This window comes from Schistocerca nitens, chromosome 2 (assembly GCF_023898315.1).
Source record: "Schistocerca nitens isolate TAMUIC-IGC-003100 chromosome 2, iqSchNite1.1, whole genome shotgun sequence".
Classification (NCBI taxonomy): domain Eukaryota; kingdom Metazoa; phylum Arthropoda; class Insecta; order Orthoptera; family Acrididae; genus Schistocerca; species Schistocerca nitens.
This window is the reverse complement of record NC_064615.1, coordinates 902,560,929-902,573,086: the sequence shown is the minus strand read 5'-3', so window position 1 is coordinate 902,573,086 and position 12,158 is coordinate 902,560,929. Positions and strand designations below refer to the sequence as shown.

Sequence of the window (12,158 nt, the reverse complement as noted above, 5' to 3'; positions counted from 1 at the left end):
ACTCTCTTTTCTTTCTCTTGCACAGTCTGTTAGCTCTTCTCCTTAATTCTCTATATTGTTCCACATTATTTCTGGTTTCTCTCTGTAGCAGTTTTGTTCTTGCCGTGTTCTTTTCCTTTATTGCTGACCTGCAATCTTCATCAAACCACTCCTGGGTTCTTCTGTTCCTTCTTATGCCTATTATTTCCTCTGCAGCATCCTTAATGGCTTTTTCAAACCTGTTTCACCTTTCATCTACTCGTACTGTGGTCTCTTCATTGCTCAACTTTCTGCTTAGTGTTACTTGGTATTTTTTTACTTCATCAGGGATGTTCAGTTTGTCTGTATTCCATTTCATCATCTTTCCCATTCTGTTGCCATTTGTTAGTGACAGTTTCTCTCTCAAGACTGATTTTATCAAAAAGTGGTCTGAATCACAGTTTGGTCCTCTGCAGCCCCGTACATCCGTAACTGACTTGGAGTGGCATGCAATCACTAAAATATGGTCAATCTGATTGACTACTCCATTGGCTGCAGACTTCCAAGTACCCAGATGGATCCTTTTATGTGGAAAGCAGGTACTTTTAATAATCATATTATTCCTTGCTGCGAATTGGCATAGTAAGCCTCCATTCTCATTGTTTTCTTCATGTAGTGAATATTTTCCAGAAACTCCATACAGATGTTCATTCCTCCCTATTTTTGCGTTAAAATCTCCTATTACTAGCATCAGGTCATATTTAGGTACTGCACAGTATACTTTTTCCAAGTCTTCGTAGAACTGTTCTTTAATTATATCCTCTTTTTCCTCTGTTGGTGCATGTGCATTAACTATTGATATATACCTAAATTCACCTTTTAGTCAGAGTCTGCACATCCTTTCATTTATGGGTTCAAATTCTAGAAGGCTTTTCCTAACTTTCCTAGTTATTATAAACCCTGTTCCAAGTTGGCCTGTTCTTTCTTCTGGTCCACTATATACCAAAGAGTACTCAGGTTTATTTATCTGCCCATTCCCCTGCCATCTTATTTCCTGTAGCCCTACAATATCATATTTAAATTTTAAAATTTCATTGGCTATTTCTTTAATTTTTCCAGGCTGAAGCATTGTCCTCACGTTCCATGATGCTACTGTTAGATCCTTTATCCGTTTCCTTTGCCGTGGTCATGATACATGCTTTCCATCCAGTTTCCGAGGCTTCTGTTGAATTTCCGTAATATTCTTTCTTTTTTTTTTTTTACACAGTATGGGCTTATTAGCCCCATGCCCAACCCCCAACTTGGAGGACCAGGATTTGTATGAGGTTTACTCCTCTAGGAAAGCTGGCTTCACTATGCCTCTAGAGCCCTCCCTGCCCTATGTTGTGGGACACACTTTGTCTGGCTCCTCTGTCGAGACCAGTCCGACTTGGGAGACCCTGCCAGTAGCTAAGCTACCGCCGGCATAGCTCTCGACTTCACCGAAGCACGCAAACCCTCCCGCCCGGCACTGAAGGTGCCTATTATAAGGCGGTGTCCCCTGGGAGGGTCCTCCTCTCATTGGTTAACTCAAATGTGTGATTATTGTTCTGAGTAGGATTCAGACACTTTCACTGGCAGTCAAGTTCAGTACTACTACATAAAAAAAAAAAAAAAAAATTAATCAAAGCACTCGACTGCAGACTTTCCTTTTAATGCTGCTACTAAACAGCATTTGCACTGTTCAATTCCTGCTAGACAGGAATAGGTTTTATTGTAAGTTGTGTCTTCTGTTCTTCAATTTGAAGTTATATTAGCTTCCATTTTCTTCTTGTGATGACAAGCATTTGCCCAGTCCTCCATTTCTTCATTATCATGCACTTTTAAGGTACCCAGCACATCAGCTCATACATTTTCTTCGATTTCATCACAGACATCTTACCTACGCGACCTGTAGGGATCTCGACAGTCTCAATTATCTCATTCACTTCACCCTCATCCTCAGAGGAAGCCATAAAATTGGGGTCATTTACATTTCTTTAATTTAACCCCTAGAATATGCTTTATAGTAGCTCATTGGGCATGGGGAGAAAAGAAAAACAAAATGTTGTTTTACACGGAATGTGCCACAAGCCCCACATAGGGATTGAAAGTCAGAGAGCCCTCATGGGGAAATAAAATATGCCTTGGAAATAAATAATTGATAAACATCTTCTAAAACCATTTACAAGACAGGCCAGTAAATACTAATGGAAGTTATTTACTTATTAATAAAACTCAACGCTATTTTGAAAATGGTCAACTATTGTAAGTCTGAGAAACTTTACCACTTCATACAAATAATAGTGCACAGTTTACTCAACACAAGCTTGACAAAGGTCCAGACAACAATGCTGAATAGTAACAATTGCTGCCAACATAATGACAAATAAAAAATTTCCATTATAAAGGCGAATCCCCAACTGGTGATTATGGCAGGTAATGGGTTAATATTGCTTGTGCTGGAGCCCATGCTGTGTGCAGATGGAACCCAGTACTATCTTCACGAGATTCATTGAGCTGTGAAACTTCAACGATGCTTTAATTATACTGTCCTATATGAAGTCACCTATATGAAAATTTTGGTATTTTTGTAGTCCATATTGTGTCCCATACTGAGATAATGCTTGACCACTGCAGATTTCTCTGGTTGATACAGACTTGTGTAGTCGATGCTTGATGCATCTGTCTTCCACAGTATAAGTTTGTCCATTGTATGACTTTCTGCAGTTATGAGGCACTGTCAAACCAGAATTTTCCTTCATTGAAACTAGAAGACCTCAGTGTTTCATTGGTGTATAGAAGGTGCATTTAACATTGTTTCTTTGGTGATCATATTTTTAGGAAATACTGCCAATGTACAACAAGACAACCATTCCTCTTTGTTCTTCACTTCCTCCGATTTGCCACATTCTCTAACATACACTGGGTGTAAGGTACGACAAACGTCCCATTCAGAATATCCATTTGGCCAGAATACAGTACAGAATGATGGCATTGCTCATCATATTACCTGCCCAAATCCAATATGGCTCACGCTCTGTGGGACAATGTCTTAAACATGCACTTTGTTGCCAAAGATGGTTGCAGCTGGTAGATTGTAAATAGTAGTCCACGTGCTTTGGTTTATGACACACATCGTCATATGGGTGCTGTTATCTTTTCTCCACACGAGTAAATCTAGAAATGGTAGTTTGCTGTTTTTATCCATTCCCATTGTAGACCACCTAGAAAGAAAGGAATATAGATGTTGTAGAAATACATGTAATTAGACAGCGCCATTGGGCCATATTACAAATTGACAAGTTTCCCTTACAGTTCCTTGCCAATGAGCAACAGCAATTTCAGAAATGGGGTTGGAATGAAAAGTGAGATCTCTTTGGAACTCATGAGTATATCTGATGGTGCAAATCATAACTACTTGAGCCGTCGAATGAAATGTTTAGAAATGCAGATGTAGTGCTCACAGTTCTCTACAAAAGGGCTCGATTATGCTGCAGATATTTTGCCATGTTGTGTGTTGGCTCGTGAATATTACTCATAACTGGTCAAACTGGCATGTTGTTCTTATGAATTTTAGGCAATCCGTATAGCCTGGGAGGAATGGGTGCTGGTGTAAATAGTCTCCTGGACACAATATCGAAAGTTTTATTGTTCTTGAAGAGCTATGTGGTGAAATTCTGTGGCTCACCAGTAGCTTTGAACTAAGGACCATACCGTTAGTGCCTAGTTCTTAGAATGCTGACCATTACATGCACTTTTTGCCATTTCTGGGACTTACCCAGAATTACATTTTATGGCAAGATAACTTTATTTTGCACAGTAGCTTCAGATCGATATGTTCTGCAGGGAACACAAGCACCCTGCATTTTGCTTATTTACTGGAAATTTTGACTAAATTGTTGAAATGTGCTCATTGCAGCTCTTCTTGGTAGATTATAACATGTATTTTTTTTCTGGAACTTCAGTGTATGCAATATTACAAGAGCTTCCATAGAAAAACACTGTGATATCTTACTGCTGATTCAAAATAATTACGGTATGCATTTTTTCATCTGTACATGTGACTCGATAATGCTTGCAATGCATAGGCAAAGTTACAGTATATACAGGGTGTTTCAAAAATGACCGGTATATTTGAAACGGCAATAAAAACTAAACGAGCAGCGATAGAAATACACCGTTTGTTGCAATATGTTTGGGACAACAGTACATTTTCAGGCGGACAAACTTTCGAAATTACAGTACTTACAATTTTCAACAACAGATGGCGCTGCAAGTGATGTGAAAGATATAGAAGACAACGCAGTCTGTGGGTGCGCCATTCTGTACGTCGTCTTTCTGCTGTAAGCGTGTGCTGTTCACAACGTGCAAGTGTGCTGTAGACAACATGGTGTATTCCTTAGAACAGAGGATTTTTCTGGTGTTGGAATTCCACTGCCTAGAACACAGTGTTGTTGCAACAAGACGAAGTTTTCAACAGAGGTTTAATGTAACCAAAGGACCGAAAAGCGATACAATAAAGGATCTGTTTGAAAAATTTCAACGGACTGGGAACGTGACGGATGAACGTGCTGGAAAGGTAGGGCAACCGCGTACGGCAACCACAGAGGGCAACGCGCAGCTAGTGCAGCAGGTGATGCAACAGCGGCCTCGGGTTTCCGTTCGCCGTGTTGCAGCTGCGGTCCAAATGACGCCAACGTCCACGTATCGTCTCATGCGCCAGAGTTTACACCTCTATCCATACAAAATTCAAACGCGGCAACCCCTCAGCGCCGCTACCATTGCTGCACGAGAGACATTCGCTAACGATATAGTGCACAGGATTGATGACGGCGATATGCATGTGGGCAGCATTTGGTTTACTGACGAAGCTTATTTTTACCTGGACGGCTTCGTCAATAAACAGAACTGGCGCATATGGGGAACCGAAAAGCCCCATGTTGCAGTCCCATCGTCCCTGCATCCTCAAAAAGTACTGGTCTGGGCCGCCATGTCTTCCAAAGGAATAATTGGCCCATTTTTCAGATCCGAAACGATTACTGCATCACGCTATCTGCAAATTCTTCGTGAATTTGTGGCGGTACAAACTGCCTTAGAGGACACTGCGAACACCTCTTGGTTTATGCAAGATGGTGCCCGGCCACATCGCACGGCCGACGTCTTTAATTTCCTGAATGAATATGTCGATGATCGTGTGATTGCTTTGGGCTATCCGAAACATACAGGAGGCGGCGTGGATTGGCCTCCCTATTCGCCAGACATGAACCCCTGTGACTTCTTTCTGTGGGGACACTTGAAAGACCAGGTGTACCGCCAGAATCCAGAAACAATTGAACAGCTGAAGCAGTACATCTCATCTGCATGTGAAGCCATTCCGCCAGACACGTTGTCAAAGGTTTCGGGCAATTTCATTCAGAGACTACGCCATATTATTGCTACGCATGGTGGATATGTGGAAAATATCGTACTATAGAGTTTCCCAGACCGCAGCGCCATCTGTTGTTGAAAATTGTAATTACTGTAATTTCGAAAGTTTGTCTGCCTGAAAATGTACTGTTGTCCCATGCATATTGCAGCAAACGGTGTATTTCTATCGCTGCTCGTTTAGTTTTTATTGCCGTTTCAAATATACCGGTCATTTTTGAAACACCCTGTACCTTCCTTAATAAGTACTCAATATTCATATTCCATTTTAAATTCTTATCCATATTTAGTCCTTGAAATTTGAAACAATCAGGTAAGTCGGGGCAGTTCTAAGCTATTAAGTCACATTTTCCCAGTATTTTGATTTAAAATAATTGTATCATCAATAAATAAGGATGGAGTGGAGCAGAAATAGATGGGTAAATTATTAGCATGATACAGAATTTTTCTACCTTCATTGTCACGTTTGTTGCAAATCTTGCTGCAGTATATTTACATTCGTAGTCACTAAGTTGCTCCATGTGTTCCTGCAGTGAAATAGTATTGCTTCAGTTACTAGGAAGAAATGAGACAGCATCTTTTGTGGATATTAAAGGTAGGTGCTTGAATCCATAAAGAAAAATTGTGCTGTAGAAATGAGGAAACAGCAATAGTAAACAAATGGAGCTTTAAAAATATAGAATTATCATCGCAGTGGAAACTATACACATGGCATTCAGTCTCCGTGTGTCTGAACATCAGTTTACATCAAACTGAACAGTAGACTTATGGCAATAAAGGAAGTGGATATTCATTTGCCCTTTCCTGCATCAAGAGCTTGATTAATACAATTAATGTGACTTCAAAAACTAGTAGTCCTAAAGATACACCTACACTTATTCAGAACAAAATATTTGACGCATTTGCCAAATGCCAACAACGGAGTATTACATTCAGAAAACATATCTACATCCAACAAAGAAAGGAATTATGGATCCTCACAAATTGCTAGTTAGCCCTAGAGTAAGCTTGGAAAAAGCAGTGTCACTAAAGAACTCACATTGATAGTAGACATTTAACCCAGTGGAATTGTTCCGTGAGAAAAAGAAATTTAAGGAAGAGAACTTTGGCAGAAAACCTATGAATACTTCTTGTAAATCGCTTGATTGTGCTCTGTTACTGAATGTTTGAAGGTTGATCTTTTAAAAAATACTTTTATCTTAAAATAAGGAGGTAACTGTTACATTAATCTGAACTGACAGCAATGAACTTAAGATATGACCATGTGGAATCAATTAAAGATTATCTGATTTTCTACATTACTTTTATGAAATTTAGAAGAATTAATTTGTGAAACCATCATTATCACCATTAACTTTGGCACAACTTTCATCAGCCGATATCAATAAGTAGTCTGAGAATCCAGTTTCCCCCATGCAAATCCTGTAACACAGAACATTTTTATTCTGTTGTTTTGTTATCTTGTCAAAGAAAGAACTGAATTTAATTCTTAAGTAACTTCAAACCCCAGGGCTTTTTTAATTTTTTCACTACTAGCATAGTGCGAAACCTTTTTTATTTCTAGCCTTAGTTTTTTGATCCTTATATCTATAATTGCAAGACTGTTTCTGGTTTCCTTTGTTATCTATTTATCACAATTAATATACAGCGGAACTTTACCAGTGACACCATTCACATCTGAATTGTGGTCAACTGACCCATTCATATTACTTTCTGATGTAACATTCTTAAAAGGAGCAAGGTCCTCTACTATAGAAAATGAGCCAAGATTATCTAAAACAACATTTACAAAAATTTAGGTTTGAAATTTGTGAAGTAAAATGCATTACCTTTTTTATGTAGAATATCATATTAGAGAAGGTATCAAGGGAATATATATTATACAGCATATAATCCTGGTGATGTGAGGTCATTTATTTTCAAATCGTAGTCACATTCACAATGAACTAAAGCCAAGAACTCTGTGCATAGGTACGTGGCCAGTTTCTTTTTAATCAAATCACAATACAGCAAATTCTTAGCTCAAATGTTAACTGATTAATTTCTACCAGAGCATCAGCTTATTGATGCTCAATGGTGAGGTTATCAACAATTTCTACCAGAGTAGTTTCTCAAGATGTGTGAAGCAATTATTGCAAGAAACCCAGCCTTTCAGTTCCTATGTAAGACTGTCACTGCTCTGTCAAGGTCAAGTACAGTGCCGAACAAACTGTGGATGACTGGCTTGCTCTCAGTTCACTCAGATTCTAACAGCTAAACAATCCAGAATGCATCAGTTCACTCACAAATTTGGTCCTGGACAACTACATGCAAACAATAGTATTTTTGACTATGGCCTCCTTGTGAGTTTCAGAATGTGTACCTTTGCTGACAGCATATCACAGGTCATTTATTAGTATATGAGCAGGACTACTGACAGTGGACGATTTAAGCATAGAAAAAAGTTGTGTGTAAAGATTGATCATGCTGTATGTTGGTGTGAACAAACCACAGCATACAGTATCATCTGAAGGTGTCGAACAAAGTATGCCTTGTACAGGCAGGGTCAGTTGAAGCTGGTGGTGATCCCTTACTGTGGAGAATGTGCCTCAAAGGAAAAACAGAACAATCTCCTAGGCGATCTCAGTAAGAAACACTGGAGATCTATATGTTTAGCAAAGCAATACACCACATTGACACTGTTGAATGTTACCAGAGTAATTTGATGATGAATCTATGGGAAAGAAATTATTCCCTTGCCCTCGCAGTCACCTGGCCTGAATCACCACTCCTCACATAAGGGTATATAGTGGTGCACAGTGTGACCCATGCCTGTGCAGAGGATGACTAGAGATAGTGTGTGTCTTACAAACAGCCAAAGCACAGTGGGTAAAGTACTGTTCAATAAATTAAGCTGCTTCAGACAAATTTAGTGAGATTACAGTGTCTCATAAGTTGGCTATATGAAGTACACTTCCTGCACCTACAGTGCATGCAGAATGAGATGCAATGTCACGTAGATGTAGGGGCATAAAACTAATGACATTCGAAGTTCACTGTCTAACAGCAGTGAGAAACCGCAGCAGCAATCCGTAGGAACAAATTAATTTAAATGTACCTTCTGCACTTGGCCACTATATTGTGTGCATGCAGGTGTGTGTGTGTGTGTGTGTGTGTGTGTGTGTGTGTGTGTGTGTGTCAGATGTATTAATTTTTATTATTTTATTTATAGCTGTTATTTTTAGAGCAACTGTAGTGTATATACTGAAGGGAAAAAAATCTGGACCTCAAGGAGGAGTTGCGCAACAGAAATGAAAGTAGGTAGACATGTTTCCACATTTGAAAGATGTCTATTACAATTTCGTGCCAGTTGCATAAGAGTGATGCTAGTAGCACCACTATCAGGATGCAAGTCAAGTTTGCTTTAAATAAATGTTGAAATGATCAGGAGCATTAGTTACCTCCGAGATTGGACATGGTGAGTAGATGTTAGTCAAGAATGGCTTTAAGGTAACAAAGACACGTTTATCAGCACCTCACTGAAGTTAAATGAGTTTGTGTAATAAGGCTATGAGAAGCTGGTGGCGTTCTATGATTTTGCAGAAAAGCTTGGCAGCAGTGTAGCCACTGTACATTATTGCTGGCTGCATTGGCCACAAGTATGAAAGGTCACATGGCTTTACAAAGAGGGAAGACAGTGAATGGCTCTGGTACATCATATTGCATCTGCAGCAGTTGGCACCACAGCGACACAAAGAACTGTTACAAATTAGTTACTTCAAGCACAGCTCTGAGCCGGACCCCAAACCACCACCATTTGCAACATCAGTGGTGTCAGGTGAGAGTTCATTGGAGGGCAGGGTGGAGGCCTGTTGCGTTTCCTGATGAAAACTGGTTCTGCCTTGTGCCAGTAATGGCTGTGTGTTGTTTAGCAGGCCAGTTGAGGGTCTGCACCAAACCTGTCTGTGTGCTAGACACACTGGACCTACACCTGGAATTATGGTCTGAGCTGCAGGTCATATGAAAGCAAGAACACTCATGGTTATCCCATGCACCCTGACTGCGAAGTTGTACATCTGGTGATTCAACCTGTCTTGATGCCATCCATGAACAGCATTCCAGGGAGTGTTTCCCATCAGGTTAACACTCTCCCACAAACCACAATTGTAATCCAACATGCTCTACAGAGTGTTGGCATTTTACCTTGACCTGCTCGATCACCAGATCTGTCTGCAATTGAGCACATATGGGACACCGTTGGGATGACAACTCCAGCATAATTCATAAACAGCTTTTAACTGTCCCTACATTGACCAGCGAAATTCAACAGCCACGGGACTCCATCCCACAAACTGACATCCTGAACCTGTACAACACAAAGCATGCACATTTGCAAGCTCACATCCAACACTGGCAGTTACACTAGTTATTAGTGTACCAGCATTTCACATTCACAATGGCTTATTTTGTACTTACATTACCTGTGGTCTTACCATATTACATACGTTACCAAGAGAAATGTATTTCCAGAATTTCATTACTGTGCTTTTATTATTTTTTGGTGTTGCAAATTATTATTATTTTTTTTTTTTTTTTTGCAGTCAGTGTATTTCAGAATAAAATTGAGTCATCAGTTGCACAGATCTTTTTACTTCAGTGTACAAATTCTGACAAATTAATCTGTCACCTTCACAAACTTACTATTGGTTTAGCTGATGCCAATATCTTCCTCATAGATATGTTCCCTGCTGTTGGCACAATAGCTTGACATGTACACAGATGTGATTCATTTACTGTAAATTTATCAGTCTGTAGTTATAAAAATCACATAAATATGTGCAGTTTTGGACACATGATGGCATTAAGCTTCTGTGAAGAAGATATTGATATCTGCTAAACCAGTACTAAGCTTCTGAAGAAGACAAATTAATTTGTTTAAACTTGTAAAGAGAAATAAAAATATCTGTGCAACTGATGACTTAATTTTATTCTGAAAGTTGTAGTAATGGTTATTAGTAATGCTCCTTATCTGGTTGTAATTATGTAGACCTACTTGGCTGATCAGCCTCACTATCAGTTTTTTTCATGAAAGCTACTTTTACAGATTCTAGTTCTCCTTGTCTGAGAATCACAGTTGTCAAATCCTTCAGTTAATCAGCCATTTCAACTACTTTTTGCAAAATCTGACTGTGTATGCGTGTGTCACACACAACCACAAGTACTTGTGTGTAGCTTTCAGTTTTTATTTTCTCTGATATCACATGTGGAAAGATGCACAGTTTTACATGGTAAGTATTCTGTGTTCCTGGGTCAGCAGTAGATTAGCAGCCAGCTGATGCAACATAAAAAGCTTGAAAACAAATATTTCAATATCTTGTGCAGCAAGTATGTTTGTGATGTTGAAACCATTTTATGGATTTTATTAAAAACAGTTGAATTAAACGTAATAAAGGATTTTACTAAGAGAAAATCACAAACTATGGAATTTTATTTGAAGTTGCACTGATCTGACTTGGTGTAATTTTTTTGACAGTCATATATTGTGTTAAGTATTAGAAAGGCACATGCAGTAACATCAATAATTCACATATTTGACAGCAGAAGGAAAAAAAAAATATATTTAAGGAAGTTTAAAACAACTTCAGTACCTATTTGTGTTTAGTGCATGTTTGCACAAACATCATTATCATTGAGTAAATACTGACAATATTTTGAGATTATAATCAAGATGATGGTCTTTAATGATAGGAATCACAGTACTAAATAGAACTAAACTTTACCTAAGAGTTTTTTTTTTAAACCACACACAACTGAACCATTTGAAATTTGCAAGTGGATACAACAAATACAAAAAAAGGTGTAACAATCACTATATTACACATTTATACAACAGAACACATCTTTAAATAAATCATTTTAACTATAAAAATGTTTTGTTCTAAAGCTGAAGTATGTTAAATAATTAAAAAGTATCTTCATTTTAAATAAACAATGTGTGTAAACATTATTTTCTACAAATAAAACTGCAATTAAGAGCTTGGATGCAGATTTTTTTTTAAACAATCAGCCACTCACTTGTGAAGTTTAACAAACAGTAATAAATTACACATGATCATTCAGAACATTAAATTGTTAACAGGACGAATGCTGTTTCTTAACATTTTTGTCATTCCAAGATCATATGCACTTTTCTTTCAGACATCCACATTCATTTATCATATTCACAAGTCTCACAAAATAATTGTCACAGATAGTAGATCCATCATTTTCACAAAAAAAAATGTAGTTTTTGTCCTCATGAAAAACTTATCACATTGTTTGATGATCTTTAAATATATTATAAATAATGGAAATAAATATATTTGAGAAAAATGTAGAAACATATTCCCACGATTCTTACATGGTATCAATATCACCTTCTCAGGTTCATAACTTGATCAGTTTTATTAACTTTTTAAATGAAATGTCTACACGAGTTTTGCATACATATCTTCAATTTGAGGTTTGAAGTAAGCCTTCAGCTGAGGTCGTTTACTCTTCAGTGTTGGTGTTAATAAACCATTTTGTACAGAAAATGGATCAGGATGCAAATACACATCTTTAACCTAGACAAAAGAATAGCAATTGTAATTAAATGTAAGAAGGAAGTACAGTTAACAATATGTTACAGAAAACAGATATTGTGAAAAAGTTGACAACATTCCAAGCATTGGAACAGATGTACAGACTGTTATGGTCTTAAGGAATAACAACAAAAAATTTTGTAAAATGCAACA

The 12,158-nt window shown here is 38.0% G+C and overlaps 1 protein-coding gene across 2 annotated transcripts in view; it reads right to left on the bottom strand.

Annotated features, from left to right (window-relative positions):
- Positions 1 to 10,819: 10,819 nt before the first annotated feature.
- LOC126237212 (long-chain-fatty-acid--CoA ligase 1) overlaps positions 10,820 to 12,158 on the bottom strand; it is a 694,263-nt gene continuing 692,924 nt past the window's right edge. For both annotated transcript variants that reach the window (XM_049947096.1, XM_049947097.1), the window contains one exon: positions 10,820 to 11,987. In XM_049947096.1, the coding sequence (XP_049803053.1) occupies positions 11,850 to 11,987 (138 nt within the window). In that variant the 3' untranslated portion in view covers positions 10,820 to 11,849. The remainder of the gene's footprint in view (positions 11,988 to 12,158) is intronic.